Consider the following 21,401-nt stretch of genomic DNA (forward strand, 5'->3'; position numbering starts at 1 on the left):
AAATAAATTTATTTACAAAATAATTTTAAAAGGGGGGCATTGTGCTTAAGCAGGCTGCTGGAGATATATACCGAGTTAAAAGGATTAATGGTACATTACAGAGGTCACATGACCGACTTGCATTGCCTGGACTGTTCACCTAGTTTCTAAGGCAGAGATACAAGTAATATTTGTTGAAAACAATACTAAAAAAAAAAAATCTTTTAAAAAAAGACAAGAAGAAACGAATCAGCCTTTTTCCGGACTGAGACTAGAGCTAGTGCCATTTAGGTGGCATGTCGATCCTTCAGAAGTGATTAACAGGATTCTTCTTCTGTATTGTGAGCACTCTAATTACCAAACAGCAGTGTCACAAAGTAATGCTCACATTCACAAACATCCGCAGTCTCTTATGGCTGGACTCAGAATCTGTCTCTTGATGACATTTCAAGCCAGGGATTCTATTAAACAATGTAAAAAAAAAGGGGGGGGGAAATAATTTAACAGGTATAGATGCAGTCACAAGAGTTCTGTCGCCTAGCCATATATATTACAAAACATGCTTGTTCTGTCTCCTTCCACTAGTCACACCTCTACCATTTAAAAGCTAAAAGTTAGTTCTGTGCTAACAAGCCACAAATACTTCATTAAGTATCACTTTTATTGCTATAATTGTGTTATTAAGATTATTTCCCCTGTTACCTGAACTGCAATGTTCAACGCTAGTTATCCAAATTCACTAGGTGTCCCACAGCAAGAGCCAATATTAGAGGCAAGGCAAGGCAAGGCAGGAATCTGTCCAGGGGATTAGTGCTCTAAGGAAGCTGGGTGTTGAGTTTCCCATTAGAGTTCAGTTCCCAGTTACAAATGCTGTCAACCATTCAAGGCTTCCAGAGCAAGAGCTGCTAACCCTCTGGCTTTTTTCGTTGACTCATTGCATGAAAAGCAAATGTCCAAGCAACAGTGGAAAAAGTGAGAAGATATTGTAGTTCTTGTAGCCATCACTCAGGTTCCAGCAATAGCTAAACAGCTCAAGGAGATGGGATATTGCAGCTTGGGGGAAAAGGGGAGATAGTTTCTAAGCAGTTTACAAAATAAACTGAATCAATGGGCAAATATTTAGGGTGGGTAGATGGGTGAGAGCACCCTTAATTCTTCTAGCTTGTGAAGTATTTCTCCCCCCCCTCCCCTATGTTGTAGATTTGCTATCTTATATTGGTTTACCTACTGATTGATTTATGGCAACTTATTTTACTCTATTGTATATTTTGTTGTAATAGGTTTTTTTCCCGCTGCAGGGACTTTTGTGCTGAAAAATAGTACAGAAAGGAATTGAAGTAGCTGTAATAATAAGAATAATCCGGAACTGTGAAAGGCACAACAGTGCACTAGAAATGAGCAGCATGAATCTCTACTAGAGCAGCCACTTACATTGTCGTCATCATAGTCCCGCTCAGGAACATAAGCCTTGTTTGCTGCGCCTGCTTCACCGAAATTGCCTCCTTGGTTAGCTGTGGTTGTGCTGGTTGCCTCTGCAGGATTTCCAGCTTGGACTCTTGGGAACATCCTCTGCTTTACAGCAGGGTTGCTGTAAGAGCCATTTCCAGGAGTTTCTCTTGTGGTTGAATAATCATTTTGTAGCAAGCTCCTTCTTTCAAGTGAAGGCTCTTTATTTCTTCTAGGAAGGAAGGAAGGAAAAGATGAACACATCTTGGCCTTTTCCATACCCTGATTAGCCTTCCTGTATTCCCCAAAATGCAAATTGGACACTTCCCTGAAATGAGTGATAATGAATAATCACAAATAGTGCTGCCACGCAAAACAATGGCCAGGCAGGGTGCATCTGATTGTATCAGTTTGAGATGATAAATGAATATTTTTGGCGACCGCTGCTACTGGGGATACAGGAGTAGGCCTGTGTCCATCAGGAAGCCCAAGTTGTTCTCTTACAGCATTTTAATACAAATTCAATAGGGGAAGTTAGACTAAAGTTACCAGATTTTTTTCAATGAATCCTGGGACACTTTTCAACTTCAGTGGATTTTGTATGGGGACTGATTTGTAAATCCGGGGACTGTCCCCAGGAAGCAGGGACGTCTGGTAACCTTAAGTTAGACTCAAATGGCCACCCAGTGTTATAAACTTTACCGTTACGCATATTCAGACAACTCAAAGAGCCGTCATTTGTACCTGATTACTTTGTAGATGAGCACTCCAATTAAGACTATAATAACAACTCCACACGCAACAGATACTCCTACGAGGGCTGCCAGGTAAACTGAAAAGAGAATGATGATGATGATAATTTGTTATTTATATGCCACCCTTCTGACTGGGTTACCCCAGTCATTCTGGGCAGCTTCCAACAAATTAAAACACAATATGACATCAAACATAAAAACTTCCCTGAACAGGGCTGCCTTAAGAAGTCTTCTAAGAGTCAGATAGTTGTTTATTTTATCTAATTGCACACATGACCCTCTTGCAATATATACATAACATGTTTTATAAGATGAAAACATTCAGCTATTCAGAAGTAGGAATGGACAAATCTGTCAACTTTCAGTTCTCTCAGGTTCTCATTTTTCCAATCTTAAATTCCGTTCTCCACATATTTCCAGAAATTTGTGTGGGATTTCAAAAATCTAATTATGAAAATTATTGGGCATTTTAGTGTAAAATTATCCTAATGAACAGGATTTTGTATGTAGTTTTGACCAATATACACATTTTTGCAAGCTATTTCCCTCAATATAATGCATATTTGTATGTTATTTTCTCTAATATAGGCATTTATATGTACAATTTACGCTAATGCATGTGTTATTGTACACATTACTAAGCTGAAAAACATCACTGCAAAATTTGGAGAAGTGTGAATTTTGAAGGATAGCTGTGTTTCAGTTCACGTATTGTTTTGAAACATGCAAATTCAGGAAGTTTGCCTTTAAACACAAACTAAATTAAATTAAAGGTATATTTATCGCTGTGAATTCATTGTCCTAATTCTGTTACTATGGACTCTGCTCAACTTGCCTATAATGGTTCTAGGCTTTATATAAAAACCACCCCAAATTCATGCTTACCTTCTTTACAGTCTTCCCCAGAGTAGCCAAAAGCACACCTAAAAACAAAGAAAAAGTTACACAAAGTGACTACTGCACATGACATCCAAACTATATGGGGATTGTCCATATGGTGATAGTAACTACCAAGAAGAAATAGAACAGAGGGATTGACACACTTGTCTTTCTATAGCCCAAATGACCTTTTCTGGCCATCACAGCCTCAAGAGGCCACTGCCACTCTAATTAACCCCCCTCCAATTTTCTGTGCCCCCCATTTTTTTTCTTCCAGTAACAAATTGTGGGGAATGGAAAAATGGGGGGGGGGGGTCCTCAGCACCTCCCCATGCCTTCACATCTTTATCCTCCCTGTAGCAAAACATCAAAGCACTGAGAGCAGGAGTAGAGAATCATTTCCAGTTCAAAGGCTTCATCCCACATGCCAGTGGCAGGCAGAGCCAGAAGCAAAAAGTGGGAGGAGCAAGAGATGTTCTTTGGGGACAGGTATGGCCTGGGCAGATTCCCGAGGGTCAGACAGAAAGACCTAAACAGCTGCATTTGGTCTGTGGGCCTTAGATTTTCCCCTCCTGCTTTGGGAAAGGCCAGGGAGAAGCACAGTAAAATACCCCCTCTTCCATTTGCCTCTTACTTACTCCTGACATTTGTCACCCTCTTTTTGGAAACCAGACTGGCACCGACACTCTGGAACGTTTTCCGCTGTCATAATACAGTGTTGATTCTTTTCTGGAGAGCACTCAGTGGACTTACAAACTGCAATGAAAGTGGAAAATGAGAGAGAGTCAAATATAGCATTGTACCGTACCAATGGAAGTCAAAAGTACTTGCTGCACAAACACAAAATATGTGGCGGGGAAATCACAGTGCAAAACATTTCCAGGTTAAGGGGATGCTAACTTTTTTTTTCCTGGAAGCAAATGACAAGGAAAGGAAAGCTCAATTTCTGCTATACTCCACTGGAAATGAATATGTAGGGCGAAATTGGGAAGACGAAATAAACAGCTTTGTAAATTCAGCTATAAACCCCAGACATAAAGGAAGGGAATGGGGAAAGTAAGAGAAATGCTATGGGATAAAATATTCAGGGTGGGTGCAATTCGGGATGAATGCTCAATAAATAGGTAGTCTGAAGGAGCCGAATGACGGCTGAAAGCAGAGATGAGAAGGGTGAGAAAGAAAGCGCACACATCTGTGATAAGGCCTTACGTAAACAAGCTTTGTCCTCAGTGTTCATCTTGGCAAGACTTGGACGACATTCACAGGTAGGATGAGAATCACTGTTTGTGTCGCTGCATATCGTAGTTTTTCCATCACAGCCATAAACAGCACACTGTGATAGATCTAATACGGAGTGCAACAGCAGAGAGAGCAACATCACTTTCAGCAACAGTTATTTCTATATGTTAAGCACAACTTAACAGCAGATTCTTTCAAAGAAGGAAGCAATTAACAAGGGCAGCTGGCACATGTGTCTTCAATCAGTAGCGGTTGGTGGTCGGGGTGGGGTGGGGTGGAGTGGCATTGCTCACCTGGCTTCCTAATATCCTCACTATCTTCCCGTCTCAGGAACTATCAGTGACACTCAGTGTTAGGCTGCCCGGTGAGCAGTGCTGTCCTGTTGACTCCTACTGCCTACAGCTGTGGTGGGGCAGAGCCTCTAGAGCTCATGTACACAGCATCTGCATGAATGTAAAGCAGCAAGCAGGGCGCTTCAAACTTTGGTCACTAGCAATTAGTCTCCAATATTTCTGTGCTCTAGGGCAGCAAGCAAGATTGGCTGTATTTTGGAAAAGAGTACCCTTTGAGCTTCACTTGTCAAGCAAACTGGAATAAACCATTGGCTGCCAAGCCAGTTTATCAGTTTATCAGCCTGAGCAACTTGTAGACAGTAGTCTGTCTACTCTCCTGGCTGTGACCTCGCATTTGCCTCTGGCTCTTTGATCCTCATCCATCTGATTCAGTGCCTGCCGTCTGGCACAGATGTGGCCATTTTGATTGCTTTTCTGACCATGTACCTGCATCTCATCAGGGCCCCGTGTGTACCCTATCTTGGAGCTAGCAAGGTCTGACAGCACACCAATGTGTCAAATACATTGTTCCAGTAGATGCCTTCATCCTGTTTACTGTTCCTTGGCCTGTCACTATGTTAATTATTTGTCCTCCAAACCTCAGGTAAAACATCTAACAATATACTGCTTTAAGGGTGAAATATAGGAAAGATACTTAACTCTCAGATTAAGATTGAAACTTTCTGGTACAACTGAGAGCAGCAGGAGATTTTGTGTAAGATCTCACATACACACCCACTAAAAACTTCTATTAACATAGTAATAATTTAGACAGCAAACAGGTTCTGTCACAGAAAGTCTTGGCTTGAGAACAGCATTGGCATACTATTGGGAATTATAGAACAGCAGCAACTGGGGTTCTGGGGTGCAAAAACCTTATCTATAGGGAGCAGCAGCAGTATAATTGTGTAACTGTCAGAAACAGTACAATTACTTTATCCCAACCAACAGGAAGAACTTGGGGTTGGTATATATATATATATATATATATAGGCAGGAAATGAACTCAGTGCTATTGCTTTTTAATGTCCTCCCTAAGAGGTGGAAGAATTAAATTCACCTATCTCTGCTAGGCTGGACTTGATTGACTGGTCGCAGTTCATCTCAGCAATTAAAGTAATAGGTATCTACTACTTGGAAGAATGGGACTTTGGTCTCAAGAGGAACGAGAGCATTCAATTCAGCAGAAGGAGCACTTTGGGGATAGGGATTTCTCTATAGACTACTTAGTAATAACACTGGTGTAGGATCATGGGACGCGGGTGGTGCTGTGGGTTAAATCACAGAGCCTAGGGCTTGCCGATCAGAAGGTCGGCGGTTCGAATCCCCGTGACGGGGTGAGCTCCCGTTGCTCAGTCCCTGCTCCTGCCAACCTAGCAGCTCAAAAGCACGTCAAAGTGCAAGTAGATAAAAAGGTACCGCTCCGGCGGGAAGGTAAACAGCATTTCCGTGCGCTGCTCTGGTTCGCCAGAAGCGGCTTAGTCATGCTGGCCACATGACCCGGAAGCTGTACGCCGGCTCCCTCAGCCAATAAAGCGAGATGAGCGCCGCAACCCCAGAGTTGGTCACGACTGGACCTAATGGTCAGGGGTCCCTTTACCTTTACCTTTAGGATCATGTAAGGATTCTGAAAAGAGTATGGTACTTACTCCGATCAAACTTGATGGCACTCGAACTATTAACCTTCTCCATCCATACTTGAGGTGTTACTTTTGTGTTTATATCAAACAAATTGATTAACGTAATGTTGACGTTGCTTGCGGCTTCAGCCTTACTCAGCCTTTTCGATGCTTGTGTAGATCGTCTGAAATGTATATACATACATATTTTAGAGATATGTTAGCAATATACTCTGTGTGTGTGTGTACACACACACACAGTCAAAGTATATATATGGGTACCTTATGCGCTTGGTCCACCCAAACACTATTGTAGACACCAGCTAAGTGACCTAACATATTATTCATTACATGATGCCTTATGAGGGGCTACCCCACATTTTGTTCAAAAAATTGCTTTGCCCAGGTAACTACCATAGAGTTATCAAAATTTTCAAATGTTGATAGAGTTGGTAGAGAGTTGGTGGCTTGGCTTTTGAAAAACAAGGGTCCTCAGTAATTAGCTAATTGGGAACCACTGCTCTAGAGTACTAGCAAACTTGATTCTTCCAAGTGTGGCTCCTTATGTAGCCAAAATGATGGCACCATCCAAGCCCAAGAGGGAGGTATCTGCAGGATAGGGGAAACTCCCAAGATTTGCAAAAGTGCAAAAAAAAATGTTTAGAAAAAGAACCCTAATTGCAGGGCGGTGGAGAGTCTGATGAAGACTGAGCATGTTTACTGGCCTCAAAATGCTGGCTGACAGTCAGAGGTAGAAAACCAGAAAACCCGGGGACGGGATGGGACGGGACGGGACAGAAAGGCATATCCTTGAAAAGGGCATGAGCTGGAATCCTAACTAGGAACATTCTACACTGCAACATTTTGTTGAAGGCCCTACTGGCTCTGTATATATTAAACTTGCCATACTTACTTTATGCTTATAATGATTGTTTCCTGGTAACTTTTCTCATCTTTAAATATTTCACTGAACTGTAAAACATGAATAAAAAAAAGGATCAGTTTAAAGGAGGCAGAAAACATAGAAAAACAGATGGGGGGGGGGGGAAATGACAAGTGCAAAACTGAATCCCAAAGCAGTAGCCCATGTACCCCTTCCAGTCCCCTATTTCTTAGAGGTCTCCCATGGACCAGAAGCACAACTTGTGAGTCGTGTCAGTAATGAGTCATGCCTCCAATGCAGTAGACACAACTCTATGGAACCCCCTCTCATTAGAAATCAGGCAGGCACAGTCCCTGCAAAGTTTCAGGTTAAAATGGTTTTTATTTTAGAAGGCATTTGGACTCTGAACATTGTTTGAGTGTTTCTGTAGTCTGGTGTTTTGATCTAAGTTTTAAATTTTTTCGACAGTAGGTTTTATTTAGAACTTGTACACCACTCTCTTGAAGCAGAAGCACCTTGTGTTTTAAGTGCTCTTGAATGCTTAGTTTTTGGAACCAACAGTAGCCTAAAAGTTCCTCTTTCATGCTGCTTGGGCCCCTCTAGGGTGCCGGAGGCAGGGAGCCTGCTACAGAACGACCGATGGGTCTTCAACCCCCTGCAGCCCGAGAACACTATACAGTGGTACCTCGGGTTAAGTACTTAATTCGTTCTGGAGGTCTGTTCTTTACCTGAAACTGTTCTTAACCTGAAGCACCACTTTAGCTAATGGGGCCTCCTGCTGCTGCCGCGCCGCCAGAGCACGATTTCTGTTCTCATCCTGAAGCAAACTTCTTAACCTGAAGCACTATTTCTGGGTTAGTGGAGTCTGTAACCTGAAGCGTATGTAACCTGAAGCGTATGTAATCTGAGGTACCACTGTACTACTGCTTGCAGTAAACAACTACCAGGAAGGTAGCGTAGAGGCTCTACCCTAGCCAGCAAACCACTTCTTACAAGATGGCAACTGACACATTGCAAGCAAAGATAAAACATTTACAGAGCTCACTTGTGTGGAGCTCTAAGTAGTTGAATATATATTTATGTCTTCAATCCCCTTACCCATTCTTCTACAGTGGTACCTCAGGTTACATACGTTTCAGGTTACATACACTTCAGGTTAAAGACTCCGCTAACCCAGAAATAGTGCTTCAGGTTAAGAACTTTGCTTCAGGATGAGAACAGAAATTGTGCTCCGGCGGCACGGCAGCAGCAGAAGACCCCATTAGCTAAAGTGGTGCTTCAGGTTAGGAACAGTTTCAGGTTAAGTACGGACCTCCGGAACGAATTAAGTACTTAACCTGAGGTACCACTGTACATGTTTCCCAAGGCAGTACTCTTTCATTTCCACTCTTGCCTCCATATTACAAATTTATTTTCAGATGTGATGTACAAGGTAGGAAGAAAACTGGGAATAAACTTCATTTGCATGTAACAACAAACCCTGCTTGACCATGGTTTTGCTTAATGCAAACTGAGTTGCTGAGTAACTCCCAGATGTTATGATGATAGCTCTAGAAACGGACCACCATTCAGCTTCATTCAGATGTACTCATATACTGATTTTAAATTATGTCATATTGTTTCTTTTATTTGTATTGCTTCTTTTATTTCTTATATTGTGTTTTATTGTATTAGAGTTTGAATTCCATGGAATGTAAATGACAATGCAATACCATAAAAGAAGCAAGGAAACACTATTTAAAATCATACAGGATCTAACACAGTGCATTACAATTTGTACAACGTGCAACTCACAAGTGGTGCACCAAGAGAAAAGAGTTTTGGAACTGCTGCTCTGGAAGCACACACAGGTTTTAAATGATCAAAAAATTTCAGCAGAATGCATGTGCAAAAATAAAACTGATATTTACACACGTATCTGAACTGCCCATTGCATTAGTTTCCTCCCCTATTTATGTTCAGTGGTGTCTTGTATAAATTGATGGTGAGGTTTGCACCATTTCAGAACTTCCATCACCTCTTCCAATCAAGTAAATCGCCAAGTGAATAATCAAAGGGGGAGCTGGCTTGTGGGGCAGTGCAGTCTCTGCCATGGCCAGGAGAGGGATCAAGTGTTCCCAGGGCTTCCTTCTTTGGCATGGCCCAGAGAGATCTTGAGAAGGGGCAACAGGCTCTTTAAAAGGAATTGTGGGTCCTGACCTTGGCCTTCTTCTTTTCCTTTATTTTCTAGAACTTCATAACCACTTCCAATCAGTCTTTTCTTACAACCACTAGGTTTGATTGGGTACAAACTGGCCCTCAAATTTGAAGGCAATTCGAAGGAGTTTTTTTATGCATGGAAATAGCCGAGATATATCACAAGGCTGTAGACAAGAGTATCATTTTAATAGAATTATTAAGTGGCATTTTCTGGGTATTAAGTAAGCTTGCATTACACAAACTTGTTTCTCATCTATAGGAGAAAATGTCAGTTTAAATAAAAGTAGTATCTGCACATGCAGACAAAATCTGGTTATAATGTGTATGTCAAAAAGCACCCTCAGTGAACTTTTTCTCTATGCAGTTTAATCATACTCGCTCTGATATATCTATGAATAGCAAGAAATATCTATATGCACCTATGTCTTTAAAAGAAAAAGATGTAGAGCATTAGTTTATAACAAAGAGGATATACAATAAAAGAAACTTACAATGTTGCTGACATTGTGGTACAAAGCTGCATAAACTTCAGAATGAATATTTTCCATAGCTTGATCATATGGTTGCATCAGAATGAATTCTCCTGGAAATACTTTGCCTAAAATTACAATGGATCTTATATTAGTCATATAACGTCTGGAAAATCAAAATGCTAGACTTGCAATTTGTCAATGTATGCTTGTTTTGAAAAGGATATATCGTCCTGGGTTAGACAAGAAGCAGGGGAAAAAATCATGATTCTAGGATTTGTGTTATCAAAGAGAGAGAATGCTAGGCATTGGTGAATGGATGCATATTAGTGTTTTCTTCAGACATGTTCAGCATTCACTAAAACAGAAGCATCGTAACAGAAGCATTTCTATTCATTTGAACAGAGCCACACAAGAGATAAATAAATGCATAACTCACCTTGCTGGCAACCTGATGTGTTCATATAGTAAAATCCATAAGGACATTGGCATGAAAAGCTTTGGAACAGATCAATACATACAGCAGCGTATTCACATGGTTGGTCAGCACAAGTAGGGGGTCCTAAAATGAAAACCATAATGAGAACAAGGATTTCCACCCCTCCTTATAGATTATACATTAGTAGAACTTATAAAGCCCACCAGATCCATTAAGAGCGCACAATGGGGCTTCCTCCTCTCTCCTCCGCTGTACATACCTGTCACCATACTCATATCTTCTCCAAAGAGTTGTATGACACACACACCCCAAGCAGATTTAGGGGATTTGTCTGTTAGGATTCTTTTCCAGTGTTGCAGTCATGGGATTGTTTATATCACATGATGGTGTATGTTTTCATTCCACATTGTGGGAAGTGATGGAGACAGGATGTTTGGATTACTGTGTTTCCGTGATGTAGGACATTTGTCCTTTGTTCTTTCTCTTTGCTGTCTGATACTGAAGAGGAAGGAACTGAGTTATGATGCTCCGAGTGTGTATATGTAAATATAGGTAGTTTAGCCAAAATGCTGCGCTACTGAGTCTGTACGCTGACTGCCTATACTCTGCTGATCCTGAAGTGTGCTGATGCCTCTAAGGTAGCAGTCGCTGTGATGTTCGGGCTGGAGAAAGATTTTGAATCTCCTGAACGAACAACCAGGAGGGAGAGAACATGTCAGTCAGGCATGTGTCTCTGCCAGACTCCTACTCGTGTGTAGGACCTCCTGACAGTGCCTGGGGGCGGGAAGAAGAGGGGGAAATATTCTGTCGCGAAAGCAGACAATCTTGTTATACAATATGCTTTGCAATTTAGTTAGTGTCTGGTTATTTTGAACAAAAAAAGCCAGGAAGCAGTTGTGTAATGATTACCTGGTGTAGTTACTGTTCCTGCAGTTGCAGTTGAGGAAGTTGGAGCATCCGCTGAGTTTGTGAGCATGGAGACACTTGATATTTCTGTGGGCATGGAGGCACTCGATGCTTCTGTGGGCGTGGAGACACTCGATGCTTCTGTGGGCATGGAGACACTAGATGCTTCTGTGGGCATGGAGACACTAGATGCTTCTGTGGGCGTGGAGACACTCGATGCTTCTGTGGGCGTGGAGACACTAGATGCTTTTGTGGGCGTGGAGACAATAGATGCTTTTGTGGGCGTGGAGACACTAGATGCTTCTGTGGGCGTGGAGACACTCGATGCTTCTGTGGGCGTGGAGACACTAGATGCTTTTGTGGGCGTGGAGACACTAGATGCTTCTGTGGGCGTGGAGACACTCGATGCTTCTGTGGGCATGGAGGCACTAGGTGTTTCTGTGGATGCTCTGGTATTTGCTGCTCCTGAAGGTAAAACAAATAAAGGGGAGAAAAGCACCACATCTCTGTGCGTCTAATCTATCTATCTATCTAAACAACAAATAGCAATTACTCACAAAAAGAGTAACAGAACTAGTGTCATAAGCAAGTACACTTATTCAAATTTAGAATAATTAATGTAGCGTCATTTGTTTGGGCCATAGTGGAGTTTTGGTTCACAGTTGTGGTCCAGTGTTTAGGCCATACATATTGTCTCTAGTGGGATCTGGGAGTGGACCTTAAGCCTGCATGACTTCCACCACACAGGCAGCACCTGTACTGTAAACACCTGTACGAAGAGGCCCTGGTTCCATGTGATACATATGCTAAGGGAAAGGAGTGGACAGGTTGTCAGAGTGGGGTCTACTCATGTACATATATATGCACATCGGCCACAGTTCTCACTGAAGGCTCTGCGTGCAATACTGGAGGGTAAGTGAGCCTGAGGCCTTGTCATGTGTAAGAGCCAGACCGTACTTCAATTAAAATGTATTTATAAAATATTTCACTCCAAAATAATGATAAAAAAAAAGACTGTGGAGCAGTCTAAAATAGACAAACTGCAAAACACTTATCAAATAATTAAAAACACACACACCCAAATATTTGAAAATGTAGAGAACAAATAGAACTCAATTACAAATTATATTTCAAAATTTCATGCCCAGGACAGATGTACAAAAACACAGTAACATAGGAAGCATATACTGAATCAGACCACTAGTGCATCTAGCTCAATATTGTCTATTCTATGCTAACTGGCAACAGCATTTTCCTAGCCCCACCTAGAGATACATGCAAAGCAGCTACTCTACCTAGTCTATTAGAACAGGTTGGCCCAACTTTTCATACTAAGTGCGCCACAGGCGTACTTAGATACGGAACCCCCAAGCCACACACTGCCTTGTTGTGCAAGGGGGAGAACAAGGCCAAAATTTGACATGCCCTTCCCAGCCCTTGTGCTGCCTTTCCAAAGCCAGGTAAACGAGGCACTGGGTTTGGGGAAGGAGGTGTGAGGCTCTGGCAGGTCCTAGAGCCCTCTCACCTGCTTCTTAAAGTTGGGAAAGCACGAACTAGGCCTTGAGAAGGAGGTGGGAGGACCCTAGGACCCTGCCAGAGCCCTCATGCCTCCTTCCCAAATCACAGTGGCTGAGGGCCACTAAAAAGACTTCAAGGGCCACATGCAGCCCTTGGGCCACATGTTGAACCCCCCTGTTTAGAAGGATGGGACCTAAAGTACAGCCTGCCCAACTGTACCACAGGAGATGAAGCAAATATGTGGCCTTCCTCGAGCTATGTGGAGCCCAGGACTGTTGCAGCTTTGGAGGATAAAACCACCCTGTTGAACTAGTCCTGGAAGCCATTCAGCAGGCTGTTGAAAATGTTGGGGTGCAACTCAGCTTGCACTATAGGCTAATATACCTGCATGAAGAGGCTAGATAGAGAAGAACCTCCAATTTTCCTAGACTGTCCTTGTGCTGATCTCAGGTGCTAGGCAGCTCATTTCCTACTTCCTCCTTCTTCATTCTTAGCTTGTTAAAGGAGCGATCTTTTGTGTGCCCTCCTGCTGAGAACAAAGAGCAAACATGGCTCCTTGTATATTTCCATCTTAGCTAGAAAGAACTTTCCTATCAAGTATAATGAATATACTATCCTGTAATGTTATTTTCCTAAACTCAAGACTCTCAGTGTGATTTTATCCAGGGTAAAGTGTGTTCTTTCAGCAGTGATTCAGTATAAAATTCAGCATCAGTACAGACACCCCTGGTAAGGAAAGGAGTTGTACGCGCTCTGAGGCTGCCTCCAATAAAAGTTGGACTTAAGAATTCTGCACAAGATGCAGGTTACAAATCAGAACAGTTCCACAAAGAGTAGTAAATTTCAGTAATCAAAATGGAAGGCTATGAAAGAATGAATAATGGTAGAAAGTTCTGTATCCTGGAGAAAAGAGTGTCACTATGACATTAGTCGGAACTGATCAGATGTTATCTCACCCACAACTGACACCTCAGAATCAAGTAGCAAAGCTGATCAAAGATCACATTTGTGCGGTGCATCTGATTGGATCTTTTCTGAAACCCTGGAGAGCCACTGCTATAGACAATACTGCGCTGAGTGGACCAGTAGTCTGACTTGCAAGTGCACTGTGACGCATTTTATCAAAGGGGCAATTAAAACCAGACTCCTTCCAATATTTATTATTATTAAAAAAGACTCATTTTTCTCAGTGTGCCCTGACTTTATTCCCTATATAGTTAAGAGACTCTGCAAGACCACACCTAATTATATTATACTCATATTAAGAAGAATGACTAATAAACACACAATACCTGTTTATAACTAGAAACAAACTGAGATCTCCTAATCTGATATTGGCACACAAGGATGAGGTAAACATTCTAACTGTATTTCCTGTTACTCCTGTTAAGGAAATGAATGGTGTCTCTTATCATAAAACAAGGTTGCTGGGCTACATTCAATGTATTTTTAGTAACATATAAAGCCCTGAACAACTCAGGATCAACTTGTCTGAAAGTTTGCCTGCTCCTGTATAGACCTATAAGATCACTTAGATCATCTGGAGAAATTTAACTCATGGCACTGCAGTCTACAGAATATCCCAGGGCAGTGACCCGAAAATGGGAATTTTCTGCCATGGTCCCTGTTAGCTGATTTACACTTCTCATGAAGATTCAGGTATACAGTTGGGTGTATTCCTTGTCCTGGACCCTGTATTATCCATTGAGACACATGTGACTTCAGTGGCTAAGAATAACTTTCAGCAACTGTCTGGAGAAGCGGACTTCACCTTTATTTCGCAAGTGCTTATTATATAACGTTGCCAGGAGAACAAAGATCCCTTGCCAATTTATGAGTGTTTCCTTAGTGCACTTTGCTTCCAAAGGTTCTAGTTTTCCTAGCAGAGGAAAGCTAAGAAGAAGCCAGGCTGCACAGGCCCAAGGCAGAATCCCACCAAACATCTCTATTGACACAGGCATCACCTGCTTAAAATTACCATGGGACCTTTGGATAATGTAAACTCTCCTACTTTCACCTGGCTCGGATTTAATCAATGTCTCTTCGTATGCCAGTTGTTCTGCTTCCTGGAGCCCTTAACTGTAGAAGAATAGGAAATGCTCTTGAAGAAAGGTGTGGATACTGTTTCTGGTTGTATATCCCCCCCAAATTATTCTAATACCATACCATATTATGGCACACCACACCCTTTGAGAACCACTGTGTCTTTACTTATGGGCCATTTTTACTGGACTGACACTAAGTTAGTTTAGTTTAACCACCTTTCCACAGTTAGCTCTCCCCAAAGTGGCTTACAACAATTATCCACTTATTATCAAAATACAAAAGACTGGAGAGAAAGGTGCATAGTTCTCTGTAGTCTTATAAATCAGCCTTGTGAGGTTTTTCACAACTCAGTGTGACAGGACATGGAGGAGAAGCAAAATAACACTGTCAATTGTCATGAAATTTGTTTACCTTTTTACACAAATGTTTCTCTCTTTTTCATCATGCAAATTACAACTCTAAAACTGAAACTCACAACAGCTGACATCAATATTATTGCCAAGTAAATTTGGACAATGTAAATACCTGAGAAGCCGAATTTCAAACTGGATGAAAAGATAAAGCTTCATTCACAGTATAGTAGTTCTGTTACATAACTTGGATGTGAAGTGTCTGTTGTAAACTGTTAACCTGTTCCAGCAAAGGAGATTTACCCCTAGAAGGAGGCTATTGCATGCATCACTGCCACAGGTGAAAATTCTCATCCCTATCTGCATTCTGATGATTTTCCAGGTCTGACTGCATGTAGCTTTTTAATCCAGATAACAATGCACAGTACCATCTGGGGTCACTTGGGGTCACATATGCGGTTACTAGTTGGCATGCAGCTACAACTGGAGCCTATATACATATTGTTCATTTCCTTCTGTCTCGAGAGACATTGCAATGTACCACCTGTGGTGAAGTCACACCTCTGCATTAGCAGCACTGAAGTGACCTCCCCAGAGCAGAAGCCTGGGCATGTATATGGAGGTCCTGGGCTGCCCAGACGACAAGACCCCCTCTTGACTTCGCAGATGTAGCCCAAAGACAAGCAGAGCAATACGTTTGGCACCAGCTTAGCTGCAGGAGTTGCCAGAAGGAGGCATACAAGGCTCTATCCAACCGTCTTAGGGACTCCACTCTGGATTTGTGTAGGGTTCACTCCTTAGCTTTTTCTTCTTCTGAAGATATCACATAAGGCAGTGGAGGTTTAGGATCAGAGTTTTCCTTCTCCTAGATGGGCTACCCTCCCTGTCTGACAACCCCATCTGCCCCTCACTTCCCTCTACATCATGTGCAGAAAACACCTTCCTGACCATTGGGCCCACTATTGGTCCCCTCTGCTCAATTTGCAAGAGCCTATCTTTGCTTGCAGGGAAAGTCCCTAATTCACCAAAGGTTTGAGAACCATTGGCTACCCTCACCTGGTTTAGCCAGGGGTAGAAATTCAGTATGCGGCTGACACCCAGCTCTACCTCTCTTTCAAATCAGAACCAGTGAAGGCGGTGAAGGTCCTGTGTGAGTGTCTGGAGGCGGTTGGAGGATGTTTGGCAGCTAACAGATTGAGGTTGAATCCTGACAAGACAGAAGTACTGTTTTGGGGGAGCAGAAGGTGGGCAGGTGTGGAGGACTCCCTGGTTCTGAAGGACCAGGTGCGCAGCCTGGGAGTCATTCTGGACTCGCAGCTGTCCATGGAGGCGCAGGTCAATTCTGTGTCCAGGGCAGCTGTTTACCAGCTCCATCTGGTACGCAGACTGAGACCCTATCTGCCTGCGGACTGTCTTGCCAGAGTGGTGCATGCTCTGGTTATCTCCCGCTTGAACTACTGCAATGCGCTCTATGTGGGGCTACTTTTGAAGGTGACCCTGAAACTACACCTAATCCAGAATGCGGCAGCTAGACGGGTGACTGGGAGTGGCCTCCAAGACCACATAACACTGGTCTTGAAAGACATACATTGGCTCCCAGTACGTTTCCGGGCACAATTCAAAGTGTTGGTGCTGACCTTTAAAGCCCTAAATGGCCTCGGTCCAGTATACCTGAAGGAGCGTCTCCACCCCCAACGTTCTTCCCGGACGCTGAGGTCTAGCGCCGAGGGCCTTCTGGCGGTTCCCTCGCTGCGAGAAGCCAAGTTACAGGGAACCATGCAGAGGGCCTTCTTGGTAGTGGCATCTGCCCTGTAGAACACCCTCCCACCAGATGTCAAAGAGAAAACCAACTACCAGACTTTTAGAAGACATCTGAAGGCAACCCTGTTTAGGGAAGCTTTTAATGTTTGACAGACTATTGTATTTTATTACTTTGATGGAACCTGCCCAGAGTGGCTGGGGAAACCCAGCCAGATGGGCGGGGTATAAATAATAAATTATTATTATTATTATTATTATTATTATTATTATTATTATTAATTATTCTACTGGGGTTGAGGTGGGGTATTTCCATATAGTCAGAAGTACAACCCTTTTGGATTGCTTAGCTAGTTACTTAAAAGGCAAAGTTCTGGCCTAAAGCTGCAGAGGTTTACAGTTAACTGAAAACAGTTAACTGAAAAAAGAAGAAAGAAATTGGATTTCATTGCAAATCACCACAACTGCCGTTCATAGCTCATGGATTAATAATTGAAATGCATAGTTGACAAATTCAGTCCTTCTAAAGAGAAGGAAAGGAACCCAGAAATACAATGGGTTTATCCCACCCACATAACTGGTATTTAACCATCTTTCAGAGAAAAGGTTGCCACTTACCTGCCTCTATACAGAAGATAAACCATACAACGGTGAGGAGAACACAGCCTTTCATTGTTGCAGTTGCTCCCTGCTAATCCTACAAGGAAATGTTTTCTCCCCTTCGGGTTAGTATATTTTAGATCATTGTTACCAGTCCAGAGGTCAACTTTTTATTGACGTCAGAACTGTGAATGGATTGTATCGCTTAATTTATGGCTGGTGCCTTACTAAATGTTGGGATAGTGTTTACGTATTACGCATGCTCCCAAAGACTTATGTAAGCAGGCACCCAATTGACAGTTTAAATACTGTTTTATTGGTAGTATATACCAATATTTTAGGTTTTTGTTGTTGTTGTTGTTTAAAAAAAAGCTTTATGAAGAAAGCAGGTATAATAGTGATTGTACAGCAGAGACTTTCTTTCTTTGTTTATGATTGGCATTGATGCCTGTAGGCTGCAATCCTAGGGCTGGGGGAGCAGGAGCCAAAAGCCGTTCTGCTGGCTCACCTAGCACTCCTCCAGGCTCTCAGCGGCAGGATGGAAGTGAAGTCATTTTCTATGCTGTGTGTAGGGTTGAGCGAATCTAATATTGCAATATTAGTGTGACATTTCACATTTGAAACATGTATTTGATATGTTAGTAAAAGTTATATGATTTTTCAGACCTTGGGCACATTCCTTTCTTTTGCCTCTTATGTGCTCAATTTATCCTGCATATATGATAAGGATTTTATTTAATTTATTTTTAATCTTATTCTAATTCGCTTGGGGGAGGAAGGATTAAAATTGAGGGCTCAATATAAAATTTCACCCTGGGTCCTGAAATCATCAGGTACAAGCAGAAATAAAGAAAAAGAGAGAGTTGGAAGCAGGAATGAAATAATCTATTGCCTTTTTCTGAACTCGCAGCCTGTGTTACCCGGCCGTGTTGATTCTAGGTAGCAGGCAAACAAAGCAGAAGTTCACAAATCATTTCTGTAGATAGTTACGGTAAAAGCCTTGAGATTTTAAAGCATACACCTGCACCAGAGCATTATGATAAAGAATATTATACCCTGTCCCATAGCATATTGAGTCTGGTAGGATGTTTTTTTCCAAACACATGCAGAAATTCTGGTGCACATTTGTTGCTTCTCGACCTGCAAGGGCTCTTCCATCCATTTCAGTGAAGGAAGCAGGTCCATTTGGGTCAGAAGTGCCTATCCGCTAAGATGAATGTGCTATGGGGTGCATAAGGGACTCAGGATATCAGGGCTTGTGCCTGGAAGCACTTCTCTAAAGATTTTGCCAAAGTCTTGGTCATTTTGTCTCATAACCATCCTCCTATGTAAAACAAGAATTTAAAGTTGCTGCAACAAATTTCAAATCCGGATGAACATCCTAGAAAAATGTACACTGATCCATATGTTGCCTCTCGTGCAAATTATTTCCCGGTGGTTAAAGTCCAGGTTTTTTATCTCCAGGTTAAGCTTTCACAGACTGCAGCAGGTGTTTATTGCTATGAAACTAAGCTCTACTATTTTTTGCAGCTATCCAAGTATTGGTTTTGTTTCCTTGTACTACTTAGGACCTTGAACTCAAGATGAACTGCCCTGGAATTAGGTGCTCCATTTATTTGCAATATTACAGTGGTACTGGAGGTTAAGTACTTAATTCGTTCCGGAGGTCTGTTTTTAACCTGAAACTGTTCTTAACCTGAAGCACCACTTTAGCTAATGGGGCCTCCTGCTGCCACCGCACTGCCGGAGCATGATTTCTGTTCTCATCCTGAAGCAAAGTTCTTAACCCGAGGTACTATTTCTGGGTTAGCGGAGTCTGTAACCTAAAGTGTATGTAACCTGAAGCGTATGTAACTTGAGGTACCACTGTATATTGACACTATTGTCATAGACCAACCTTTGCTCACCTGAAAGCCTTGCAAGCATACTGGCTGGGACTGGCAGAAGTTGTCCAACCATCTGGAGAGCACCAGGTTGGCAAAGGTTTGTGTTTGCAACCAAAAGATGGGTCAGGGTATTCAGGACAAACTGCTGCGGAGAAGTGACTAGTGAGGATGGGCTGGGAGAGAGAAGGTTATGTACAAAGATGACTTTAACACCCTCTCCTACCTGCTGCTTTTGCATAGAAATTGCATCCTCCATTTTGCTCTGGTGGAGCATTGTTCATTGACACCCCTGGACTTTAAAATTTCCCTGCCAAGAGAGGTTGGTCTTGCTTCCTGCATTTTGTCTTTCCACTTCAAAGCCAGGAACTTAATAAAGATTAAGATCTTTAGAGGCTGGGATACTAGTTTTTAATTTATTGCCTACTGTAACTATACACAACTCTTTGTGTTTGCTCTTATTTGCTCTTTTCGCATTGTCTTTTTATTATGCTTTACCTATTGTTTAAAATATTTCTAAACTGCCCCTCACCCAGTCAAATTCTGAGGCAGAGAGAACAATGGGCAAGAATAAAATGATCCATAGCAAATGCAAACCATAAAACACCCCAATTCATAACAGCAAAATAAGAGGCAGTCACTTGACTTATAAAGCACACTGAGGTATGCTTTATTATGCTTCTTACTGTTTTGTGGTGGTTTGCTTCATATAGTGTTATATTGTACTGTTTTGCAAGCAGGTTTGAACTTCATAAAGAAAGGAGAAATTTAAATCTTCTTTCAATAAATTATTCCTATTGAAGAGCCATGGTTGCAATAGACCTACTGTCAACAAAAAAATGATTATATAACAAAAATATAGATTTAAATAAATCAGATAGTTGCATCTCATGTGATCAATTATTTCTGATAAAACTTTAATACAACTTGAGCATGGACAAGCTATCTTCCCTGAAGAAGCCAGCAGAAAACAGGTGCACCTAAATCCCACTGTAATAAGTGTATTTTTTTCTACTGGATTTAATAGAACAGGAATGTAAGCCTGTCTAATTATGCCTTACGTCATTGTCCTAGGCTATAAGAAGCTAGTAAACCACTGTGTGCAGCCTCAGCTCACAATGATCTGGAAGACCAGTTCTGATCATGGGCTCAGGCTCCTGGGGGCCAAGGCACTTTGGGCCCCCTCAATATATATATTTTTGGATGGGCTGTCCCCCCCCCCATTTTTACTGTAAGGTTTATAATTATGAAAAAAGCACCTGTTCTCATTTTCTGAATATATAATATACTTTTCAAATATGGATTTTACAGCTACAGTAGATTTGCCAACTTTTATAACCAGAATGCACCTGCTTATTGAAATACGATCTCCTCCCCTCCCTTTTCAGGAGCCCTAGAATATTGAGGTAGAGAAAAACCTGTTGTAGCCATTACCTATCAAACCTTTCAGTGGAGACTTTTGAGAAGTGTATTATTTAACTTTTCTCCATATGTAAACGGAGATGCGGATGCTGTCTTGCTTGCATGTACCAATAAAAACTCAGGTTCAGAATATTATTAATACTTTTATTGTATCATTTTTATTACACTGACTAGAACGCCAGAAATCAAATATTTGGATGCTGGTATAAAAATAATCCAAACTTTATACTTTATACTTTGGAACTACAGTACTGTATAATTAGTGGAGGCTGCAAATAAGATACACCTTTAAATAACACTGTGTTGGAAACATAAAATAAACAAAACATCTCAGAAGTTATGTTCACAGGTATGCAAAGCTGAAATCCAGAACAAAGTACAATAGACAACTGCAAGTCAAACTGACGGTACATTCAGAGTCATTATGAAGACACACAAACAAGGCTTTATCCATCTTGTCTGAAAGACATGGTAGGCATCACATACATTTTTGACTGGTAAAGATGAGAGTGACTTCCTATTTTGCAGTCCTGCCAAATTTAGTTGTTGTTGTTTTAATGGAAGAAAGCAAAACAAAACAAAACCCTTAGCAGATTTCATTTAACAACCAACAACACTGTAAAGAAATATAATATATTGGATGTTGTAAGATCATTTTCCTCCCAACATTGGACAGAA

At 41.7% G+C, this 21,401-nt stretch overlaps 1 protein-coding gene across 1 annotated transcript; it reads right to left on the reverse strand.

Annotated features, from left to right (window-relative positions):
• Nucleotides 1-75: 75 nt before the first annotated feature.
• Nucleotides 76-17,567, reverse strand: MUC13 (mucin 13, cell surface associated). Its single transcript, XM_081007537.1, has 12 exons — nt 17,437-17,567; nt 11,150-11,611; nt 10,241-10,363; nt 9,823-9,929; nt 7,163-7,221; nt 6,280-6,434; nt 4,269-4,403; nt 3,698-3,815; nt 3,066-3,103; nt 2,170-2,257; nt 1,411-1,657; nt 76-440 (listed from the first exon to the last, which is right to left on the reverse strand). The coding sequence occupies exons 1-12, from the start codon at nt 17,489-17,491 to the stop codon at nt 402-404; spliced, it is 1,626 nt and encodes a 541-aa protein (XP_080863663.1). The 5' UTR covers nt 17,492-17,567; the 3' UTR covers nt 76-401.
• Between the last annotated feature and the right edge of the window lie 3,834 nt (nt 17,568-21,401).

The sequence above is a fragment of the Podarcis pityusensis genome (genome assembly GCF_964106645.2).
Source record: "Podarcis pityusensis genome assembly, chromosome: 1".
NCBI classification, from domain to species: Eukaryota; Metazoa; Chordata; class Lepidosauria; order Squamata; family Lacertidae; genus Podarcis; species Podarcis pityusensis.